This window comes from Sturnus vulgaris, chromosome 11, assembly GCF_052056855.1.
Source record: "Sturnus vulgaris isolate bStuVul1 chromosome 11, bStuVul1.hap1, whole genome shotgun sequence".
NCBI classification, from domain to species: Eukaryota; Metazoa; Chordata; class Aves; order Passeriformes; family Sturnidae; genus Sturnus; species Sturnus vulgaris.
The window spans coordinates 11,787,933-11,808,042 of record NC_142253.1 but is presented as its reverse complement, the minus strand read 5'-3'; the positions used below and the strand labels follow the sequence as shown (position 1 = coordinate 11,808,042).

The window sequence follows — 20,110 nt, the reverse complement described above, 5'->3', positions numbered from 1 at the left end:
GTACCAGTGCCTCTGCTCCTGCCAGCCCCTGCCTAGGGAATGGATTGTCCTTCTCCACAGCAGTGCTGCTGGGCTGTAACAGCATCACAGCACCACAGCTGGAGCTGTGCAGATTCTCACTAGAGACCAAGGCCCTCAGGTCCCCCTAAATGATCCAGTGCCCAACTCAGCTAATGTTCTGGGACTGTCCCCTGATCCTAAGTGCAGAGTCTGTTGAGCTGGCTGACCTGAAAGATACTAGATCATCAGTCCAGCTTTACAGTGTCTTTGTTCTGACATAAGAAGCACCAACAACCTTAACCCCCATCCCTGAGCAAGCAGGGTCTGTGTGAAGACACTGAGCACAGGGCTTGCCCCTCTGAGCCAGGGAAAAGGCCAGCAGGCAGTGTTGCCTTTCCATGTGGGCTGGGGGAAGGTGGTGAGCTGGTTGAGGCTGATACAGATGACTTTGATACCTCCAGGTTGTCATGCCAAGCACACGTTCTGTGACTCCAACCCCTGCAAGAACGGTGGCACCTGCTCTGTCAGCTGGGGGACCTACTCCTGCCTCTGTCCTGTTGGCTTTGGGGGCAAAGACTGCCGCCATGGTGAGTGAGTGGGCACTGCTGGGCACGGGCAGGGTGGGTATGCACGGGGCTGTGCTGGGGTTGCTGTGGAAGCAGAGTAATGGATCCATGTGAGATGAGCTAACTCTGCTGTGCCTGCATCTAGTGCTCTCTGTGAAGTGCTCTTTCCTTCTCCTCACCTCCACTTTCCTTTCCAGCCATGCACCATGCCCACTATTTTCAGGGCAACAGTGTCCTGACCTGGGACTTCAAGGCAGACGTGAAGATCTCAGTGCCGTGGTACCTGGGGCTGGCGTTTCGAACACGCCAGCAGGATGGGGTGCTTCTGCAGGCCCACGCAGGCCAGTACACCACCCTGCTCTGCCAGGTATGGCCACAGCCTCAGCCACAGCACCATGGCCCAGCCTCTGCTGCTGCCATGCCGCAGGAGAGCATGGGGAACTTGTTCTTCCTGCTGGCTCCATCCCAAGCAGAGGGTAGTTGAGGGGAGAGGCATTTAGCAGGATGGATTTCCCACCCCATGCTTTGATGGAGGGTAGGCTGGAAGCAGCCAGAGTTGGTGAGGTCTTTGCTCACTGCTGGCATTGCTGTTCCCTTTCTGCAGCTGGCTGGGGGCTTGCTCTCCTTCATGGTGAGCAGAGGGTCAGGGCGCAGCACCAGCCTCCTCCTGGACCAGCTGCAGCTTAGTGATGGGAAATGGCACGACCTCCAGCTGGAGCTGCGGGACGTCCACAGCGGGCGAGACTCACGCTATGTCATCACCCTCACCCTTGACTTTGGGCTCTACCAGGTGGGTGCTGCTTAAGACCCTGAGACCAGGACAGGAGCTGTGTGGGGTGCTTGGCAAACACAGCTGGAGCTATGTCTCTGTACCCCCTGAGAAGGCTAGGACAGGGCTGGTGCCCATTGCCTCATGTTGCTCCCTTCTGCAGGACACAGTCGTTGTGGGAAACGAGCTGCATGGCCTGAAGGTGAAACACCTGCATGTGGGGGGAGTCCTGGGCTCTGGCGAGGTGCAGAATGGGCTGAGGGGCTGCATACAGGTGAGTCCATTGCTCTGAGTCTTCTCTTTTCAGTGGGTCAGTTATGTGGAAAGTTGGAGACGCAAGTCTTGCAGCTGCTGCCAGCAGTTGCATCCACCCTGCTGGTGTCACTTTCCCTCTGCGCGTTCGAGGCTCTGAGGTGCCATGGGGCATCATTAAATAGGGAGTGGCTGCTGGGAGTTTGTGGAAGGCAAGGGAACTGGAACCTCATGTGTCTGTCCTAGCTTCACTGTGAGTTTGTCACCTGCACTGCAGGGTGTGCGACTGGGTGACAGTGTCACTGGGATTGTGCTGCCCAAGCCTAACCATGCCCTGCGGGTGGAGGCTGGCTGTAGTGTACCAAGCCCCTGCGACTCCAACCCCTGCCCAACCAACAGCATCTGCAAGGATGAGTGGCAGAGCTACTCCTGTGTCTGCCAGCCAGGTAGGACCTGCAGCACCCTGCCACTCCTCTGCTCTTCATGCCTGCTTATCTTTTCCTCTCTCCCCTGTGACTCTTTCCTGGCCTGTGACTGCTGACCTGTCCATGCCTTGGGCAAGTCACATCCCTGTCAGACGCTCATCAATTTTTCTGGAGGGCAGAATCCCTCCTGAGCCCCCTGAATTCACTCCTTGGTACTCTGGCACCTCTCAGGAAGAATGTATTTGCTTTACATGATGGTCTCTGTCCACACCTCAGGGTACTATGGAGGGGACTGTGTGGATGTGTGTCATCTCAACCCCTGCAAGAACAAGTCGGTGTGCCGCCGCAAGCCAGGCTCACGCCTGGGCTACGAGTGCGAGTGCAGTGGGAACTTCTTTGGGCAGTACTGCGAGCACAGGTGAGACACAGGGCAGCATCGTGGCCTTTGGGCCTGGCTCCATGCTGGCCTCTCATCCTGGATATGTAACCAGGGACTTCTCAGTGCCACCTTCCTCCTTGGAGCTGCTGAGCAGCTGGACTGGTGGCAGAACAAGGCCTGGGGAATGTGGTGGTTGTAATATCAAAGCTGTTTCTCTCCCTAGGATAGACCAGCAGTGTCCGAAGGGCTGGTGGGGAAACCCCACCTGTGGGCCCTGTAACTGTGATGTGAACAAGGGCTTTGACCCCGACTGCAATAAAACCAACGGGCAGTGCCACTGCAAGGTGAGGGGCAGCTGTGCCAATGGGGACATGGACCATGGCTTGCCTGAAACCCTACTTGTTCTTGATGCTGTTCCTTGTCCCCCCACAAAGGCCTGACAGTTGCCCAGGCCCTGTTTTGTGTGCCTGAATCTGGGCTGGATCCTTGCTCAGCTCCTCTGTACAGCCTTCCTGGCCCAACTTGATGATGATGGGGGCAGTGGGGTGCTTGAAAATCAGGAAAACCTTGGCCTTCTCTGGCTCCAGGGGTTCCACAGCCAACCTTGGCTGCTATCCCGTTGGGCTCTCTGTGACTGTCCCCGTCTCCTGTCAGGACTTCCACTACCGGCCCAGAGGCAGTGACACCTGTCTGCCCTGTGACTGCTACCCCGTGGGCTCCACCTCTCGCTCCTGTGACAGGGAGAGTGGCCGGTGCCACTGCCGGCCCGGGGTCATTGGCCGCCAATGCAACAGCTGTGACAGCCCTTTTGCCGAGGTGACACCCAGTGGCTGCGAGGGTGAGTGTGGGCACGGGAGTGTGGGCATCTGGTGCCGCAGGGCTTGGTGTCAGTGGCCTGGCCCTATGACCAGTGTGTCTCCACAGTGCTCTATGATGGCTGTCCCAAAAGCCTGAAGGCGGGTGTGTGGTGGCCCCAAACCAAGTTTGGCTTCTCTGCTGCAGTGCTGTGTCCTAAAGGCTCCTTGGGTGAGTGCGGGATGTGATGGAGAGGGGAGGGGGCAGCCTGGCTGTTTTTGTAGCAGCCTTGGCAATATCACTCTGTTCTTGCACTTCCCAGTCCCGTTCAGCTTGGCTTGAAGTTTGGGAGAAGGCAGTTGGAAGAGAAAATGTCACAGCCTGGGGAAGAGCAGAGAGCAGAGGGTGCTGGCCATAGGACTGGGGTTGGGTAAAAGTTGTAGAGTATAAGACCCATCACCCAGCCATGTGGCTTTGCTGTTCCCTCAGTCTTGGTCCCCACCTTCTTCCTGCTGCTTTTTGGGTTCACCAGGCTTGAGGCTGAGGTCAGGCCTAGCATAGCACCTGCAGTGCCTTGCTGTGGCTCCACCAGTCCCATCCCCGTGTGCCCTGCAAGGGAACCAGGGCACAGTGTGCTGTCAGTGAATGTTGAGTAGGAGTCAGTATCCTGATGTGGAGGAGGTAAAGCTGTCCTCAGTGACAGAAAAGGTATCAGCAGGGTGTCTGGGAGCATAGGGCAGTGCGAGCCTCAGGGGACAATACAAACCCTGTCCTTCCCCAGCCGTTCGCCCCCGGAGGAGGCAGGTTCGGCTCCTAACTGTTGTCGCTTCTCTCCCCGGTTCTCTCGCCCTCCGTGCACAGGCTTGAGGGGTGCAGGTAAGGTTGTTCCCATCTCCTTCCCCCTGTGCTGTAAGGGCTGCACCACATGGCTTTCCCTCCCTGCTCCCTGCCTGGCACCCTGCACACCCCTGCGCTTTCCCCACTGCTTCTGGAGCTGCCAAGGGTTTTCCCAATGCTTTGCCTGGTCTCACTGCTCTTACACAGTGTTCCCTGCTCCCAGCTCACTAACCAGCACAAGCCCAGCTGCAGCTGCATGCAGCCCTTGCCACCCTCTGTGCCAAGCCTGCAGTGTGGGCTCTGGGCAAGTCTCTGCTCTGCTCCCTGGCTGGGATGGATGCTGGCTCTCCTGGATGGCACTTGCTTCCTTAGGCTGGGTGGGGAAGGAGAACAATGGGTGGTGAGGCCAGGGAGGAATGGCCGTGGGGTGGAAGAAGGATAAACTGTTTGAGTGGTGGGTGGTAGAATGGGAGCAGGAACTGATGGGCAGGCACAGCACAAGGTCCTGTTCCTTCTGCCTGGCTGGCAGGGGAAGACACAGGGACCTGGGGGTCAGATTCTGCCCAGATCTGCATCTGAGTCAATGTCTGTTCTGTGCAAGGGGAATGCTATCAGTATGGAGAATTTTTGTTCTTCCTGCTCCCTGCTGCAATGGCACTGGTCCCTGTGCTTCTGCAGCTGGGAGAAGGGTGGCTGGGAGGACTGCCAGGAACTGGAGGTGGTGGAAGGGGGTATGTTTATCCCTGGGGCTTTTCTGCGCAGCAACCAGAGTCTGTTCTAAGCTTCTTCTCCCTGCCCTCCCCTGCTGCCCTCTCCCAGCCATGGGCACCTGGGTGGACTCCTGTGCCCTGATGCTGTCCCCAGGAGGACCTGCTCCACAGTCCTGCTGGGTACACTGGGGTTGCCTGGTTTGTCTTGTTCAAAGTGTTTGTGGTGGCATATCCAGCTGAGAACACTTCTCTCTCCATGCTGGCTTTAGCAGCGTTTTTGGTGGTGGTTAACATCTCATCCCATTTCATTTTGGAAACTCCTTTGCTGTACACAAGTGCTTGGGCTCCAGCCAAGGGCTGGGGGCTGGCACTGGATACTGAACCCACACTGCTGGATCTTCCACAGTGGGGCTGGTTTTCCAGCCCAACAGCAGTGCTGTTGTGCTCCTGGGATGGCTTTGCCCTGTAGAGAGAGCAGGACTTCAGCAGGCATTGCAGGCTGTCAGCTGGGACATGCCTAGAGCTGCTTGGGCTTCTGTAGCTTGGGGTCAGATGTGCCTAAGGACACAGTAATGTCCCCTTGGGCTTTTCCAGCCTGGGTCCTGCCAAGTCAGTCATTTTTGCAATCCTGTGTGATGGCACCTGGCGTGATGCATCCCCAAAGCACACATAGGCACCTGGCTCCTGGAGGGAGGGGATGGCAGCAGCTGGCTGAGGTATTACAAACCAAGAGTAGAATGGGTTGCAAAGCAGGATGATGGCCTTGGGGCGTTACAGGCCCTCACTTGTCAGTGCCACTTTTTGGGATTAGCTGGTGCAGAGGATCCCTGCAGGGCAGCCATGTCTCCCGTGCTGAATTTCCAACAAGCCTTTCCTCCTTGTTTTAGGTGCAGCCATCAGACACTGTGATGAGGAGAAGGGCTGGCTGGAGCCAGATCTCTTCAACTGCACTTCACCTGCCTTCAAGGAGCTGTCTGTGCTGGTAATCCTCTCAGCTCTGCAGCCCTGACAGAGCAGGAGCCCTCTGAACAAGGGCTCACAGCCAGAATTCAAAGCACTCAGCTCTCCAAGGGTGCCGGGAGTACGAGAGGGCCTTGCCACAGTGCTCAGTGACTTTCTCTTCTCATCTCCTTCCCCTAAATCCTTCCTGTGGGAGCAGTGGTCTGAGCTTAAGTTCATATGACTTCATTTAATCTGTGTCCCCCTCAGAAATTACTTGTGTCCTGCCAGAGTATTTGAGGGGAAAATAAATAATCCTGAGCAGGGCTGAGTGGTTTGAAGCTGATGGGATGTCTGCTTCATGAGACTTCTGTAGCCCCCTGATTTTTTCAGGGACAAATCTAGAAATATCTAGGCAAGTTATTCTACATTTACATGTCATCTAGGCTGAATTGAAACTGAAGCCAGGAGAGTTTCCAGGGAAGTATTACCAGGGCCTTGCCCTGTCCTTTCATCTCATTGGCCTCTGTTGTGTATGGCACTGGCTTATCTGGGCCAGTGCAGACTCTGGTGTGTTGCTGGAGGCTGGTTGTCTGCCAGATGTTCCCCCTGTTCTAGTGACCACCACTGTGAGTGTCCATGGCTTCTGCTGTGGCTTCAAAAATAATCTGTGTGTTCAGCAGGGCCTGCAGCATCCCAGTTTCCTGGTAAGGAACCTGCTGAATTGTTTAACCCTCTCTTTTCTCCTCACTGACAGCTAGAGGGCTTGGAGAGGAACAAGACTGAGCTGAACACAATTGAAGCCAAGAAGCTGGCACACCGGCTGCGGGCTGTGACAGACCACATGGAGCACTACTTTGGCAATGACGTGCACATTGCTTTCCGCCTGCTGTCCCGCCTCATGGCCTTTGAGAGCCAGCAGCGTGGCTTTGGCCTGACAGCTACACAGGATGCCCACTTCAACGAGGTGAGTCCTTCTCCCACATCACAGTGGCCTCTCTTGCTGCTTCTCTTAGCAGCCACCCTGTGTTTCTGAGGGGATTGAGGATGTGGTGGGACCCTGTCAGGAGCACTGGGCTCCTCAGTCCATACCTGCAGTGTGGGAAGCAAGACCTGCATGGTCAGAGCTGGAGCAAAGAGTGATTGAGGAGAGACAGAGAACTGGGCTTGCTCAGCCTGAGAAAGCAAAGGGAGGTCTTATTGCCGCTGGCAGATCCCTCGTGGCAAGATTTGCAGGAAAGATGTCTCTGAATGGCATTGGTTGATGAGAATTGAGGGTGGGGGCCCATCACAGTAGAAAGTACCTCTCTTCTCAGAGCACAGTGCGGCAGTCTGGGGATGGTCAGGAGAGGCCCAAAGACCATGCTCACCCTCTGTCCTCCCATGTCTCCCATTCAGAACCTGCTGCGAGCAGGCAGCTCTGTGCTGGCACCCGAGAACCGGGAGCACTGGGCCATGCTGCCACACGGGGAGCACGGCAGCGCCAGCCTCATGGAGCAGCTGCGGGACTACTCGGGCACCTTGGCCAGCAACATGAAACTCACCTACCTCAACCCTGTCGGTGTCATCACCCCCAACATCAGTGAGTAGGAGCTGGCTGGGGTGGTGCAGAGACACTCTTCCATCACACTTTGTTCCCTTCTCATCTCACTGAATCTCAGGGAGTGTGCTGGTAATGTCCTTGATGGCTCTCTCAGACGTGGGGAGGCATTTGTGAGAGATGTGCCGGTCCCATCCCTGCCTGGTCTAGCTGACCTTCAAGAGCTAGCAGAGCCAGGAGTGTGCTGCCTGCTCCCAGTTACTTTCCAGTCTCTAGTGAAAAAGCAGCTGGCCTTGGTGGCAGGAGTAGTCTGCACTATGGCACAGCAAGGATCTGGTCTCGGAAGGAGCAGTGTGGGTACTGAGATTTTGTGTCATGCCCAAATAGGGGTCATAGCTCCAACCCAGCCTGTGGCTGGTATGGTCCCTTTTCCAGGGACTTGAATCTTGGGGTGCCCTGGAGCACAGTTGCTGTCTAGGTGTCCATCCTAGAGCTAACTTTCACTGCCTTGCTCCTCCCCAGTGCTGAGCATCGATCGCATGGAGAACCACTCGCACATCCGCCGGCGCTACCCTCGCTACCACAGCAGCCTCTTCCGGGGCCAGCCCGCCTGGGACCCCCACACCCACGTTGTGCTGCCACTGTCGGTGCTGAGCCCTCTAAAAGCCGAAGGTGAGCATGTGAGCATCACTTGAGAAACAGCATGGGTGGGTACAGTGGCAGGAAAGAAGCAGAATCATAAAAAGGTATGGGTTGGAATAGACCTTTAAAAGCCATTTAGTTTGCATATACCCTGCTGAGACATGGCTCTGTCAGAGGTTCAAGAGTCAACCCTGAGAGTCTGAGCTTTACACTTCACCACATCCCAAAGGCTCCTGATGGCCTTGCAAATTGTTTTCAGAGCAGCACACGCTGGTGTGTTTGTGTGTGTGTGTGTTTGTGCGTGTGTGTTTTTGTGGGTGTGTGTGTTCACCATCCCCTTGTGTGCCCCAGCTGTCCCCACAGCAGTGCCCACGCTGGCTGGGACTGAAGGGAACTACACCGTGGAGAGCTCCTCGCCAAAGCAGGCGCTGCCAGAGCCCGAACCCACTCTCACTGTGGTCATCCTCATCATGTACCGCACCCTTGGGGGGCTGCTGCCTGCACGCTACCAAGTGGATCGCCGCAGCGTCAGGTACATCCTCCTCCCCTTTGCCCCCGCAAGCACCAGTGGAGTGAGACTGGCTGGACTCTGTTCTGTTCCTGCTGTCACTTAGCCAAGTGTGTCCGCAATGGTGCGGGTTTGATTCCCAGCCTTGGTGCTGCTCTGTGCATCATTTCCCAGCCCCGTGTTGTAGACTGGGCAGAGCTCTTCCTTCTGAGATGTCAGAGCAGGACACTTGAGAAGTCTCTGGGGGTCTGCAGCTGCCACACACAGTGATAGTGATGGTAGAGTTCTGTTGCTCCTTGCAGGCTCCCCAAGAATCCTGTGATGAACTCCCCCATTGTGAGTGTGTCTGTGTTCAGCAATCACACATTCCTGCAAGGACCCCTGGACACGCCTCTTGTGCTCGAATTTTACCTGCTGGAGACAGCCAACAGGAGCAAACCTCTCTGCGTCCAGTGGAACCACTCCAACCCGTGAGTTGAGCATGACTGGGCCACTCTTTTTGAGCTGCTTTCCCTAGATATCTCCTGATTCCCCAAGTTTCCCTGAGCAGCCCTGGGATGTGGAGGTTTCTACCCACTCCATGGGATTTGTTTCTTTTGGGAGGGCACAGTAGGGTCATAAAATCATTTAGTTTGGAAAAGACCTTTAAGATCATTGAGTCCAACCATTAACCCAGCAATGCCAAGTCCACCACTAACCCATTTCCCTCAATGACACATCCACACTTTGGCTCCAGTATTTCAGCTTTAGGAGAGCAGTTGTATCTGCTGGCAGAAGAGCCTTGTCAGTCATCCCTCTTCTCTGTGCTTCCTGCCCCCCATACGCATTTGTGTGTCTTCCCTCCTAAGTACACTCTGCTTTTTGGTGGCTGCAGGACCAACCCCTCTGGCTTCTGGACAGCCAGGGATTGCGAGCTCGTGTACCGAAACACCACTCATGTCCACTGCCAGTGCTCCCAGTTTGGCACCTTTGGGGTTTTGATGGACAGCTCACACCGAGAGGTAACCTCAGCCTGTGGGACTGTGGGTGATGGTGGGCACTGTTAGCAGCTGGGTCCCAGCACAGGCAGAAAATGTCCTGGGTACAGGCAAAAAATTCCTTGTGGGACACAAATACAGTTTCAGAGTTCTGCAAGCTTCCTGTGTTTGCCCCTAACACTGCTATTTGCCTTTGGTTCTCTGCTGCTGCAGCAACTGGAAGGTGATCTGGAGACATTGGCAATTGTCACCTATTCCTTGGTGTCTCTCTCCTTGGTGTCTCTGCTGCTGACCTTCTCCTTTCTGACCTGCCTCAAAGGCCTCAAGTCCAATACACGTGGCATCCACTCCAACATATCAGTCACCCTTTTCTTCTCTGAGCTGCTCTTTCTCCTGGGTATCAACCGCACTGAGAACCAGGTCTGTGGGCTTGAACGAGCTCGCCCATGGGTGTGAGGGTGAGGTGTGGATTATGCCATTAGTGTTGGCACAGTGGGACTATCTCTAAGTTACTTTTGTCTCCCCAGTTTCTCTGCACTGTGATTGCCATCCTCCTCCACTGCTTCTTCCTCTCCACCTTTGCCTGGCTCTTTGTCCAGGGCCTCCACATCTACCGCATGCAGACCGAAGCCCGCAATGTCAACTTCGGGGCCATGCGCTTCTACTATGCCATCGGCTGGGGAGTGCCTGCCATCATCACTGGTAGGAGCTGCTTGTGCTACAGCCATGCCCAAAACAGCCATGCTGCTTCTCTGCAGTCTCCTGACCACCTCGTGTTGCCCAGCTCATCCAGTGTGGAGAGCTGGGGGTGGGCTTGCCATGGTCAGCAGTGCTGTGGTCGTCAGGGGACCACTATCAAGGGTTATCATCTTGCCTACTAAGAAGTAATTTCTCAGCACATCTCCTCAGGTCTTCTAGTTAAACTCTCTTGGTTTCCCAGGCCTGTATACTTGGGTGACCTGTTGCTGGCAGTGAATGCCTCCTGGACTTGGCTGTGCCAGGGACACCTGAGGAAAAAGAAATAAAGTCCCTGTTGCTGAGTCTTGCTGACTCCTTCCCCCTGTGGTGGGGAAGCCTATGCCCAGGGCAAAGAGCAGGGAGAAAGACCCTTCGTGCTGACAGTGCTCGCACGAGATTGACGTGGTTTGGACAAGTCCAAGGCTGCTGGGGTCCAAGGGTCTGGACCTGACCTCTCCCTTCCTCCTGCAGGGCTGGCCGTTGGCCTGGATCCTGAGGGCTACGGGAACCCCGACTTCTGCTGGATTTCCATTCATGATAAGCTGGTCTGGAGCTTTGCAGGCCCCATTACTGTCGTCATTGTGGTAAAACCCTGTCCTGTTTCACCCACAACCCTCTCCTGCCTCCCTTCTCTGCACCATGGGCACTCACCCCTCCTTGGCTGCCCACTGCCTGTCCCATTCTCTGTGTCCCTCTCCCTCAGTTAGAGGCCCTCTTTTTGTCCCTCCTCACTCTAGCCAAACCCGGGGAAGGCCACAGCTTGGGCATGAAGGGGAAAGGAGGGGATGTTTGCAGGAACTGGCAAACCTGGAGTCTGCACTGGGGAGGTCAGGTCAGTGCCAGCCCTTGACACAGCTTCTAATCAGTGCCAACACTTTCAGATGAATGGGGTCATGTTCCTGCTTGTGGCCAAGATGTCCTGTTCCCCAGGCCAAAAGGAGACCAAGAAGAAATCGGTTCTGTGAGTATTAGTGGCCAAACTCCCAGCAGAGCTCTGGCAGCTAGTGGTTTTTAGCATTTTCAGTGACCATCTTTCTCCTTCTACCATCACAGAGGATCCTTCTGTGCATCAGTGTCAGCCTTGCAGCCACTCTCCTCTCCCACACCTGCCAGCTACATTAACCTTTCCTAAACTTTATCCTTTCTTGTTCCTACATCCCCATCTCCACACTGACCTCCCAATTGGTCCCCTTTCACCACCTGCCCTCACAGCCACCTCTTGTGTCCGCTTGGATTCAGCATTCAGCCTTGTCAGCTATGAGCAGCTGCTTCCTCCTCTCCTACATGCTCCTGAACCCTTTCCCCACTCCCTCCTGAGCCAGCCCTGGAGCATGATTGAGCTCTCTGTGGCTCTAAATGGCCTGTGTCATTTGGGCCCCTGTGTTTGCCATGTGTGATCCAGAAGGGAAGGCCTGAAAATCAGGGGGAGCTGGGCCACTGTGCAGGGATGTGCCTGCAGTGCTGGGCACAGCAGGGAGGTCTCTGCAGGAGCTTTCCCCTCTGGATCTCTGTGAGCACTAGACTGTAGATTAACAGTACGCACTAACCTCTCGGTGTGTGTCTGTCCCTGTCTGTCTCTCTCTCCAGCATGACGTTACGGAGCTCCTTTGTTCTGCTTCTAGTTATTAGCACTACCTGGCTCTTTGGCCTCTTGGCTGTCAACAACAGTGTCCTGGCTTTCCACTACTTCTACACTGTCCTCTGCAGCCTCCAGGTAACTTCCTGGCCTCTGCTGGGGAGGGCACGGGTCAGCCCAGGAGAGCATCCCTGTGGTCCCCACAGCCATCTGTGGAGAGTGGGTGTCCTGTGCTGAGCTCCCAACATCTCGCTGAGCTCCTTGTCCCTTCTGCTGTCACCTCTGTGGCACTGAGTGACTCTTGCCCCTCCTTGCTGCTGTGCCTGTGGTGAGCAGTCACACGGAGCAGGAGGTGGCTGCAAGGCATTTGGTTCAGAGGTAACATCCAAGGGATAGCAAGTACCATCTGGAGGGAAGGCGCCTCCATGTCCTGAGAGGGCAGAATAAGAGAATGTGATGGAGGTGTTGGACACCCAAAATATGATCCATGGCAGCACTCTGCCAACTTCCTCCCACTACTAGGGCTGATGTTGCTGCAGGGGACCCTGTCACTTGCTCCTTGGCTACTGCCAGACAGGTGGACACCCCACCCAGTCCTCCCTCATCTATGGCCACTATGGATGTTAGCTGTCACTGGTATTGGGGGGTTTTTGGTGCATCCCAGTCCAGTGGCCACACTGGACTCTGGAGGAGCCAGGGACTGTCCCACTGTTGTTATTGTGAGCAAGCAGATCAGCTGGCAGTGAAGGGCTGTCTCTCATGGCATCTCTTCCCCACAGGGCCTGGCAGTGCTGGTCCTGTTCTGTGTACTGAATGAGGAGGTGTGGGAGGCATGGAAGCTGGCCTGCCTCAGCAAGAAGGGGCAGAGCGAGGAGGCCACGAGGAGCACACAGGTGGGCAAGAGCAGAGCAGCCCGGGGTGCTGGGCTCAGGCTGCATGTCTGGGACAGGAGCTGACAGGGATAGCCCCACTTTCCCTGGGCTGCCATGGCAACTCCTTAACAGGACACATGCCCTCTCCCTCCTCCCCAGGGCCCCAACGCTTACAACAACACAGCACTGTTTGAGGAGAGCGGGCTCATCCGCATCACCCTGGGGGCCTCCACAGTGTCCTCGGTGAGCAGCGTGCGCTCTGCCCGCACCCACTCCAGCCAGCGAGCTTACCTCAGGTAGGGAGCAGCCAGGGGTCTGGGGCTCAGCAGTGCCTGGGCAGAGCCAGAGGTTCCTGCCACTGTGACAGTTGGAGCCTTCTCTCTTTCAGAGACAACATGGCAGCACGTCAGGGCTCGGCCCTGGATCACAGCCTGTTGGCTCACGCCGGCCCCACGGACATCGACATGGCAATGTTCCACCGTGATGCTGGGGGAGGTAAGCCTCAGCCCTGTTCCAGCTTTGGGAAGATTTTCCTGGTGTAGGCTCTGGCTGAACGGTTACATCTTCCACCCTATGTTCACCTGCAACTTCCAAACACGTGGTAGATAGGATGGAGAGGAAGCCATTTAGCACAGCCTCCCCCTGGACAGATGGCAAAGGGCATAGCCAGTCCCCAAGGAGGTAGAAGTGGGGAAGGCAACAGAGGGAACACTGGCTGTTGTAGGATCTCTGAGGACACTGGGCTCTCCAGTACAGCATTCATTTGACTCACTGGACCAGCTGGGACTGGGGTGTGGGACAGGCAAGCAGAGGCTAAGGGACGTGGGTTTACTCAGCCTGGAAGAGGAGGCAGAGGGGATTTTAGGGCTATTTGCAGCTGCCTTACAGTAAGGTACAATGAGATGGAGCTGGGCTCCTATCACAGGTACCTGGTGATAGGGCCAGGGGTGCTGGCACAGGCTGCTGCTGAGGGAGGGGCAAAAAAGGGTAAGGCACTCTCACAAGCGTGGTCAGCCTGGGATGGTTCTGCCTTCTTGGTGCTGCCGGCGGGAACTCCTCCCACCTTCATTCCAAATGTCTCCCTGACACACCATGTTCCTACAGACCAGGACTCTGACTCGGACAGTGACCTGTCTCTAGATGAAGAGCGCAGCCTCTCCATCCCGTCCTCAGAGAGTGAGGAGAACGTGCGCCTGCGGGGCCGCTTCCAGCGCCAGCTCAAGCGGGCGGCACACAGTGAGCGCCTCCTCACTAACCCTGCCAACACCACTCCCAAAGGCAAGTCCCGGGGCTCTGGCAGGGGAAAGAATGAGCTCAGCTCCCTGGGGGTCAGGCCGTGTCTTGTGATGCTGCTCATGGAAATGTTCTCTCCCTCTTCTCTGGTTTGCTGTGTCCTTCATCAGATGTGGATGGCAATGACCTCATGTCATACTGGCCAGCTCTGGGCGAGTGCGAGGTTCACCCCTGCTCCCTGCAGAAGTGGGGCTCCGAGCGGAAGCTGGGATTTGATGTCAATAAGGATGCGGCCAACAATAATCAGCCAGACCTGGCTTTGACCAGTGGGGATGAGAACTCCCTCACCCAGACCCAACGGCAGAGAAAAGGTAACAATCTGGAGCAAGCAGGCAAGGGTGGCCTTGCCTGTCTCAGGTTGACGTGACACTGAGAGCTCAGCATCATACCTGTGTGGCCTTGCCCATGGCTAATCTCCCTGGTTTTCCTGCTCTTCTTGCTATTGTGCAAATATTTGACTTCTCTTTCTATCCGGTGCAGGGATTTTGAAGAACCGCCTCCAGTACCCTCCGACTCTCCAGGGCTTGCCATCTGTTGGCAGGATGACCAATGAGCTGACGTGGTACAAGACATCCACGCTGGGTCACAGGGCTGTCCCTGCTGCCTCCTATGGCAGGATCTACTCTGGGGCTGGCAGTCTGTCACAGCCAGCCAGCCGGTACTCGTCCCGGGAGCAGCTTGACATGCTGATGAGGAGACAGATGTCCCGGGAGCAGCTGAGCAGGCACAACTCAGGAGAGTGCTTGGAAGCTGTGCCCAGTCTGCGTGGGTCCAGAGAGGAGCTGGACACTATTCCCAGCAGGCATGGATCTACTGAACACCTGGAGAGTATCCCAAGCAGACATGCATCTAGGGAAAACTTGGATCTACTCGCTACTAGGCCCAGTCAGAGAGATCACGGGAACACACTGCCCCGGAGGCAGGGCTCCAGAGACTGCCTTGACACGTTACCCTGCAGATTTGGGTCAAGAGAGCAGCTAGACTGTGGGCCAGTAAGAGAAGTCTCTAGAGAGTGGCTAAACACATTGCCAAGTAGGCAAGTATCCAGAGACCGAATAGACATGTTGCCAAGTCGGGATACTTCTCGAGAGCAGTTGGATTTGCTTTCTAGAAAACAGCCTTCAAGGGACCTACTAACATCAGCTAGACAAGCTTCAAGGGAGCAACTGGACTTTTTGTCCAGAAGATCTAATTCCAGAGAGCCTCTGGACACGGTGCCTAGCAGGCAGCCCTCGCAGGACAACCTGGGGAGTCTCTCTCGGAGGCAGCTGTCTAGGGAAAACCTAGAACCACTGTCAAGGAGACAGCCTTCTAGGGAGAACCTGGAGGCCATTCCCAGCCAACATCCTTCCACTGAACAGTTAGATATCCTTTCTTCCATCCTTGCTTCTTTTAACTCCTCCATCCTGTCCTCGGTGCAATCTTCCAGCACACCTTCAGGCCCCCAGACCACCGCCACCCCCTCTGCCATGCAGACCTCAACGCCCTCTGCAGTGTGTCCCTCAACACCTCACTCTGCCACCTCCCACAGCATTTCAGAGCTGTCACCAGACTCAGAGTAAGTGTGTTCCTTCCTTCCTCAGGCAGGCCTTGTTCAGCTGATCTTGTGCATTGTCCACCTGCCTAGCTTCTTCCAAAAGGGGTTTAGTTTGGAGGGAGAGGGCTGTGTAAGGGTGAGTGGCAGGTGTCTCCTGGTCCTGAATAGTGACTGGGTAGGGAGAAGCCTCAGGTGGGACATCTCCAGATGCTTGTAGTGCAGCACAAGCAGAAGCCTCTGCGTATGTGAGTCTGTCCTCTCTGCCCAAGAGATGATGGCCCTTGGTTGTGGCCTGTGGGTACTCAGGGAAGATCTTGGCTGATCCCTTGGTCAGTGCTGGCTCTAAGTCCCAATGGATGTATGCAAGGGCCAGGCTGGCTGGAGAGGAGGGAGCCCAAGTCCCAGGGAAGCCCCGCCATCCCCAGCCACATTTCTCCCCAGGCGCCCTGTTCCAGTATGTCACTTCTTTCCCTCTAGCTCTGCTCCCTGCTGGTGCTGCTCCCACTCCACCCCACCCCTTCTCTCTTCCCTAATCTCAGGGACTCGGAGACAGTTCCTGGCCTGAGACAGGAGAGGTTTTCTGCCCTGTTCCCTGGCATAGTGGGGAAAGGATGGAGCCTGGGAGAGATGCCATGGCTTAACACTGTTTTTTTTTCCTCTGAGAAGAATCATGAGAAACGATGGCCATTCCTGAGGGGCTGAAACTGATCCCAAGAGAGATGGAAGAAGCAGGGCCCTTCGCCAGGCACTGCCAGCTGAGGTTTGGTATCCCCATGGAGCAGGGGCCAGAACTGATGATTGTCAGAGGCCCAGAACCAACCCTGCTTTCCCCTGCCCTGTGGGCTGAGGGGCCAGCAGCCCACACCATGCACTGCCAGGATCCTCCAGGCTCCCAGCTGCCACCATGCTCTCCATCACCTGTCTGGTGTGACAGGTAGTACTGGGTGAGGGTGGCATCTCCGATCCCCTGGGGCCAAGCTCTTTCTCTGCAAGCTGTTTGTGTGTGGGGTGTGCCTGTGTGTATGTGAAGGGTGGGCAGTGGCAGGGGGACAGAAATGGATACGATATGGGAGCAGGGAGGTTTTTATATCCTTTTGTATCTTTGTAATCAGAGAGATGAGAAATTTCTATGGTTTTTTTTACGGATGGTCTGTTCCCAGGACCTGGAGCATTTGTTTTCACCAACAGCCCCTTGCCAGTTTCCCTGGGGCTACTAGAACACAATCCCAGTGGACTGGAAAAACAGTGCCAGGCAGTCCCTAAGGCTTTGCTGGCACTTCGTCCCATCTCCACTGCAGGGCAGATGGCCCTGTTGCCCCCCCACCCTCCCACTGTGGAACTCCAAATGTCTCTTCTTGCCTGGTGTCCCTCAGCCCTCTGCAGCTAAGCCTCCCTCTGCCCTGCTATGGGACCACCCCTTGGGGCTGCCCCTGTCTGTGAGCTGGGGCTGTACGCCAGTGAGAGTAGCTATGAATGGGACAGCAAATTTGGCACTAGGAACCTGCTGGGAAGGAGACAAGCTCTGCTGTGCAGTTCTGTCCTGTACCAGGATGGTTCCACTCTCCTCAGTGCTGGTTTCCTTGGCTCAGCAAGTGAGCACTGTGTTTTTACCCACTGGGTGTTGTGCTCTTTAACTTGCATGTTACAGAACAAACCTCTGTTGATTTGTGGATCTGGTAAAGGAGCTGGATGACCCTTGCCCTGCTTAGCAGCAGGCTTGGCTTTTCCAGAGCCAGTCCTCACTCTGCAAAGGACTAACATCCACAGGAGCATGGTGTGACTCCAGTTTCAGGGTCCAGCATTGCCCCCAGAAGTTGTATCTAGCTGGTTCCCTGGAGGCTCTGTGTGTACCTGCTCTCCTCTCAGTAGCAGAGGATTCCAGCTCAGAGTGGCCTGAATTTTGAGAGATGGAGATAAACTGCACTTTGCCCCCTCTGGAAATTCAGGCTACCCAGATGGTGTCTCTGCTCAACCAGGGGCCTGACCCCTGGCTGTGCTGTGAGATGGCACTCCTCTGTGCCTACCTCAGCCTCAGGCCAGGACATTCAGCTCAGCGGGGCCAGCATGTTCCCTTTGACCCCCATGGTGCTCTCGGGGCTGCATGACCATGTGCTCTTTACTGCCTTACTACCACACTGCCATGGCATCTAACTGTAGCCCAGCCTGACATGTTTACAGGTGCTGCTGTCCTCAGGCCTCTAGGGAGGCCAGGGCCTCTTGGCTGCCTCCCCGAGTCAGTGGGGACAGTACAGAGGAAACAGAAGGGCTGGTGACTGGGGGTGCCCTGGGCCCCCAGCACAGCCCTGATGAGGCAGGCTCACTGTCATCCTTTTCCCAGGGATGAGGAGAGAAAGGCCTGCTGCCATGTTTACATGCCATTTGGGATCAGTGTGCAGAGGGAAAGCCTGCTGGCTCCACATGCTGGGAACAGCCAGGCACCTCCATGCTGCCCATCTTTGCCTTTGGAAACAAGCTCGTTTACAAGTTTCTCTCCGGCTGTGCAGTGCCAGCACCAGAGTCCTGGGATGCTGTCCCTACTGCGCTGTAGGGCCCATGTTTCTGCCAAGTTGGGCACAGGGCTCTTTATTGCACTGCTGCCAAATGGAGAGCAAGTGTCAAGTGCCAAAAAGAGAGCAGCAGAGCTGGTGGCCATCCCTGCAGAGCTGGTGCCCATCCCTGCGGAGCTGGACCAGTCAAGAAGCAGGAATCTGCTTCTTGCAGACCAGTCTGCAGCTTGATCCCTGATTGTAGTGCTGTGGCCTAGGCTCTGGGGAGCATCCTCATTGAGTTTGGATTTTTTTCCTTTTGGGGGATTTGGTCAGGGTTTTTTTCCTCTCTCTGTCTCCTGACTGTTGGCAGGGAGTGGGGAGATGCCCACACCCCCCTTTTGGCTGTGTAAAAGTGTATCATGGAAGCGCCAGATTTGGAAATAAAAGTCTATAAAATGGTGCTGGCCTCTGTGCCGTCTCTCTCTCTGCTGGGGATCCCTGGCAGGGGCTATGGATGCAGCACTTGGGCTCGAGGTGGTGTTGGGAGGGGGCTTGGGCAAGAGCTCACAGCCAGTTCCTAGGCTGCCTGAGTGTCACTGTGGCCTGGGGCAAGGTGACCAAGGGATGGGGACTTCAGGCAAAATGGTTGAATTGGGCTGTGGCACCCAGAGATGGGATTGGCTGTGGTGGCCGTGGCTCCAGGTCTGGCTGGCAGGACTGCAATGCCACAGTGGCTGTGGTGAGCTGTCAGGCTCATGCCTGGCAGCTGCCAGCATCTCCAGTCTGACCTAGGCTAAAGGAAGAAGATCTATTTTCCAAAGGCTGCATGACCTCAGCAGGGTCAAGCTGGCTGCCAGCAAGGAGAAGGAAGTGTGGGAAGGGGAGCCTGAGATGATCCTGGTGCCCTCCGTCCCTCCCTTTTTGTTGAAGAGGAAATAACAGGTGAGCAAAGAGCAGCATTGATCCACAGCGCCCTGAGCAAGGGTCACCATCAATTGTCATCCCTCTGTCCCTTGGGGCTCCCTCTGTCACCTGAGCGGCTGGCGGCTGAGTTCAGGCCGGCATTCAGGAGTCACACTGGCAGTGCCAGGAGCTGTGGTCCTGTCCTGCAGCCCTTCCAGAGGCTGGCTGGGAGAGCTGGTGGGGGGGCTGGAGTGGTGAGGAGGGGCCACAGGCAGAGTGACCAGCCTGGGGTGCAGGGGGGAGGATGGAGGCTGGGTGCAGGAAGGAATGGCACGGGTGCAGTAATCAGAAGGAGCAGTGATCACAAGGAGCAGTGATAAGGAGGCAATAAATGACACGGGGTGCTATTTGCTTCCAAGCAGGAGGCCTGTGATGACCTCTCATTCCATGCTAGGGCAGTGAATAAATGATGGGGAGAGGATAAAGGAGGAGGCAACAGTTGTATGTGGGTGCCTGTGTTGAACATGCATTTATCTGAAGATGGGCATGAGGGTGGACAGGGAGGGCCAGGAATAGGTTGAAGGAAGAGGCTCAGCATCACTGAAAGCTGTGGGACCTCGGATGTGGTCACTACAGAAAGCCAAGGTGGCCACAGGCTGCCCCCACCAGGCACCAGGGATGGAGAAAAGTTGCTCCAACTCTGGAAAATGTGGTCCGGAGAATGGATGTCACTGCTCCTGCTGCTTGTCGGCCCCATTCCACCATCCAGAGGATCGAGGGTTCTCTGATGCCTGCCTGGCCCTGCCCACTGCCTTCACATACACCTTGCTACCGGTCAAACATTTGAGCCGGGATTTCCGCTGCCGTGTCCCCATTGGCCTGGGCCAAATGTGACTCAGAAATTCCTGCAACCAGCTCCAGGTTGTGATAAAGCCCAGGGAGGTGTGATGGTTTCAGTAGGACTATAGTCCTACTGTAGTCCTAAGTGGGGGACTTTGGAACAAGATAACGGCTGGATCTGTGCAAATTGTGTGAGACCAGGGTAGTCCACAGAGCACAGCACACCTGTTTCCAGCAGGTAAGCAAGGGCTGGGGGGAAATACCCTGGATGCCATGACCAGAGGCTGTGGGGTGACCCTCCTTGTCCTGGTCACAGCTCCTGCTCCAGGACATGGGTTGGGGGAGCAGACATCCGTGGGAGCCGTGGGGGCATGGCTCTTGGCAGAGGTTGGCACCAGGTTGTGTCCAGTGGCAAGAAGCCCCTTGCCTTGCACGTGGTCAGACATGGCAGCATCCTTGATATAGCTGGAGACCAGGAGCTGAGACTGTAGTAGACAGTCCCCAGAACAGGATGGCTCTGGGC

At 55.9% G+C, this 20,110-nt stretch overlaps 1 protein-coding gene across 1 annotated transcript in view; it reads left to right on the top strand.

Moving 5' to 3' along the window:
• The window catches only part of CELSR3 (cadherin EGF LAG seven-pass G-type receptor 3), a 31,096-nt gene extending 12,792 nt beyond the window's left edge, over window positions 1-18,304 (top strand). Inside the window, exons 8-36 of the mRNA XM_088171455.1 lie at window positions 462-587; window positions 764-933; window positions 1,171-1,356; window positions 1,499-1,609; window positions 1,865-2,033; window positions 2,289-2,430; window positions 2,615-2,735; window positions 3,046-3,229; window positions 3,316-3,417; window positions 4,048-4,062; window positions 5,621-5,715; window positions 6,430-6,639; window positions 7,071-7,254; window positions 7,735-7,884; window positions 8,206-8,386; window positions 8,665-8,832; window positions 9,237-9,363; window positions 9,553-9,759; window positions 9,867-10,041; window positions 10,549-10,661; window positions 10,959-11,038; window positions 11,665-11,791; window positions 12,433-12,546; window positions 12,685-12,821; window positions 12,914-13,020; window positions 13,630-13,803; window positions 13,929-14,129; window positions 14,299-15,376; window positions 16,022-18,304. Coding sequence (XP_088027581.1) covers window positions 462-587; window positions 764-933; window positions 1,171-1,356; window positions 1,499-1,609; window positions 1,865-2,033; window positions 2,289-2,430; window positions 2,615-2,735; window positions 3,046-3,229; window positions 3,316-3,417; window positions 4,048-4,062; window positions 5,621-5,715; window positions 6,430-6,639; window positions 7,071-7,254; window positions 7,735-7,884; window positions 8,206-8,386; window positions 8,665-8,832; window positions 9,237-9,363; window positions 9,553-9,759; window positions 9,867-10,041; window positions 10,549-10,661; window positions 10,959-11,038; window positions 11,665-11,791; window positions 12,433-12,546; window positions 12,685-12,821; window positions 12,914-13,020; window positions 13,630-13,803; window positions 13,929-14,129; window positions 14,299-15,376; window positions 16,022-16,049 — 4,982 coding nt within the window. The 3' untranslated portion in view covers window positions 16,050-18,304. The remainder of the gene's footprint in view (window positions 1-461; window positions 588-763; window positions 934-1,170; window positions 1,357-1,498; window positions 1,610-1,864; window positions 2,034-2,288; window positions 2,431-2,614; window positions 2,736-3,045; window positions 3,230-3,315; window positions 3,418-4,047; window positions 4,063-5,620; window positions 5,716-6,429; window positions 6,640-7,070; window positions 7,255-7,734; window positions 7,885-8,205; window positions 8,387-8,664; window positions 8,833-9,236; window positions 9,364-9,552; window positions 9,760-9,866; window positions 10,042-10,548; window positions 10,662-10,958; window positions 11,039-11,664; window positions 11,792-12,432; window positions 12,547-12,684; window positions 12,822-12,913; window positions 13,021-13,629; window positions 13,804-13,928; window positions 14,130-14,298; window positions 15,377-16,021) is intronic.
• Window positions 18,305-20,110: the final 1,806 nt, after the last annotated feature.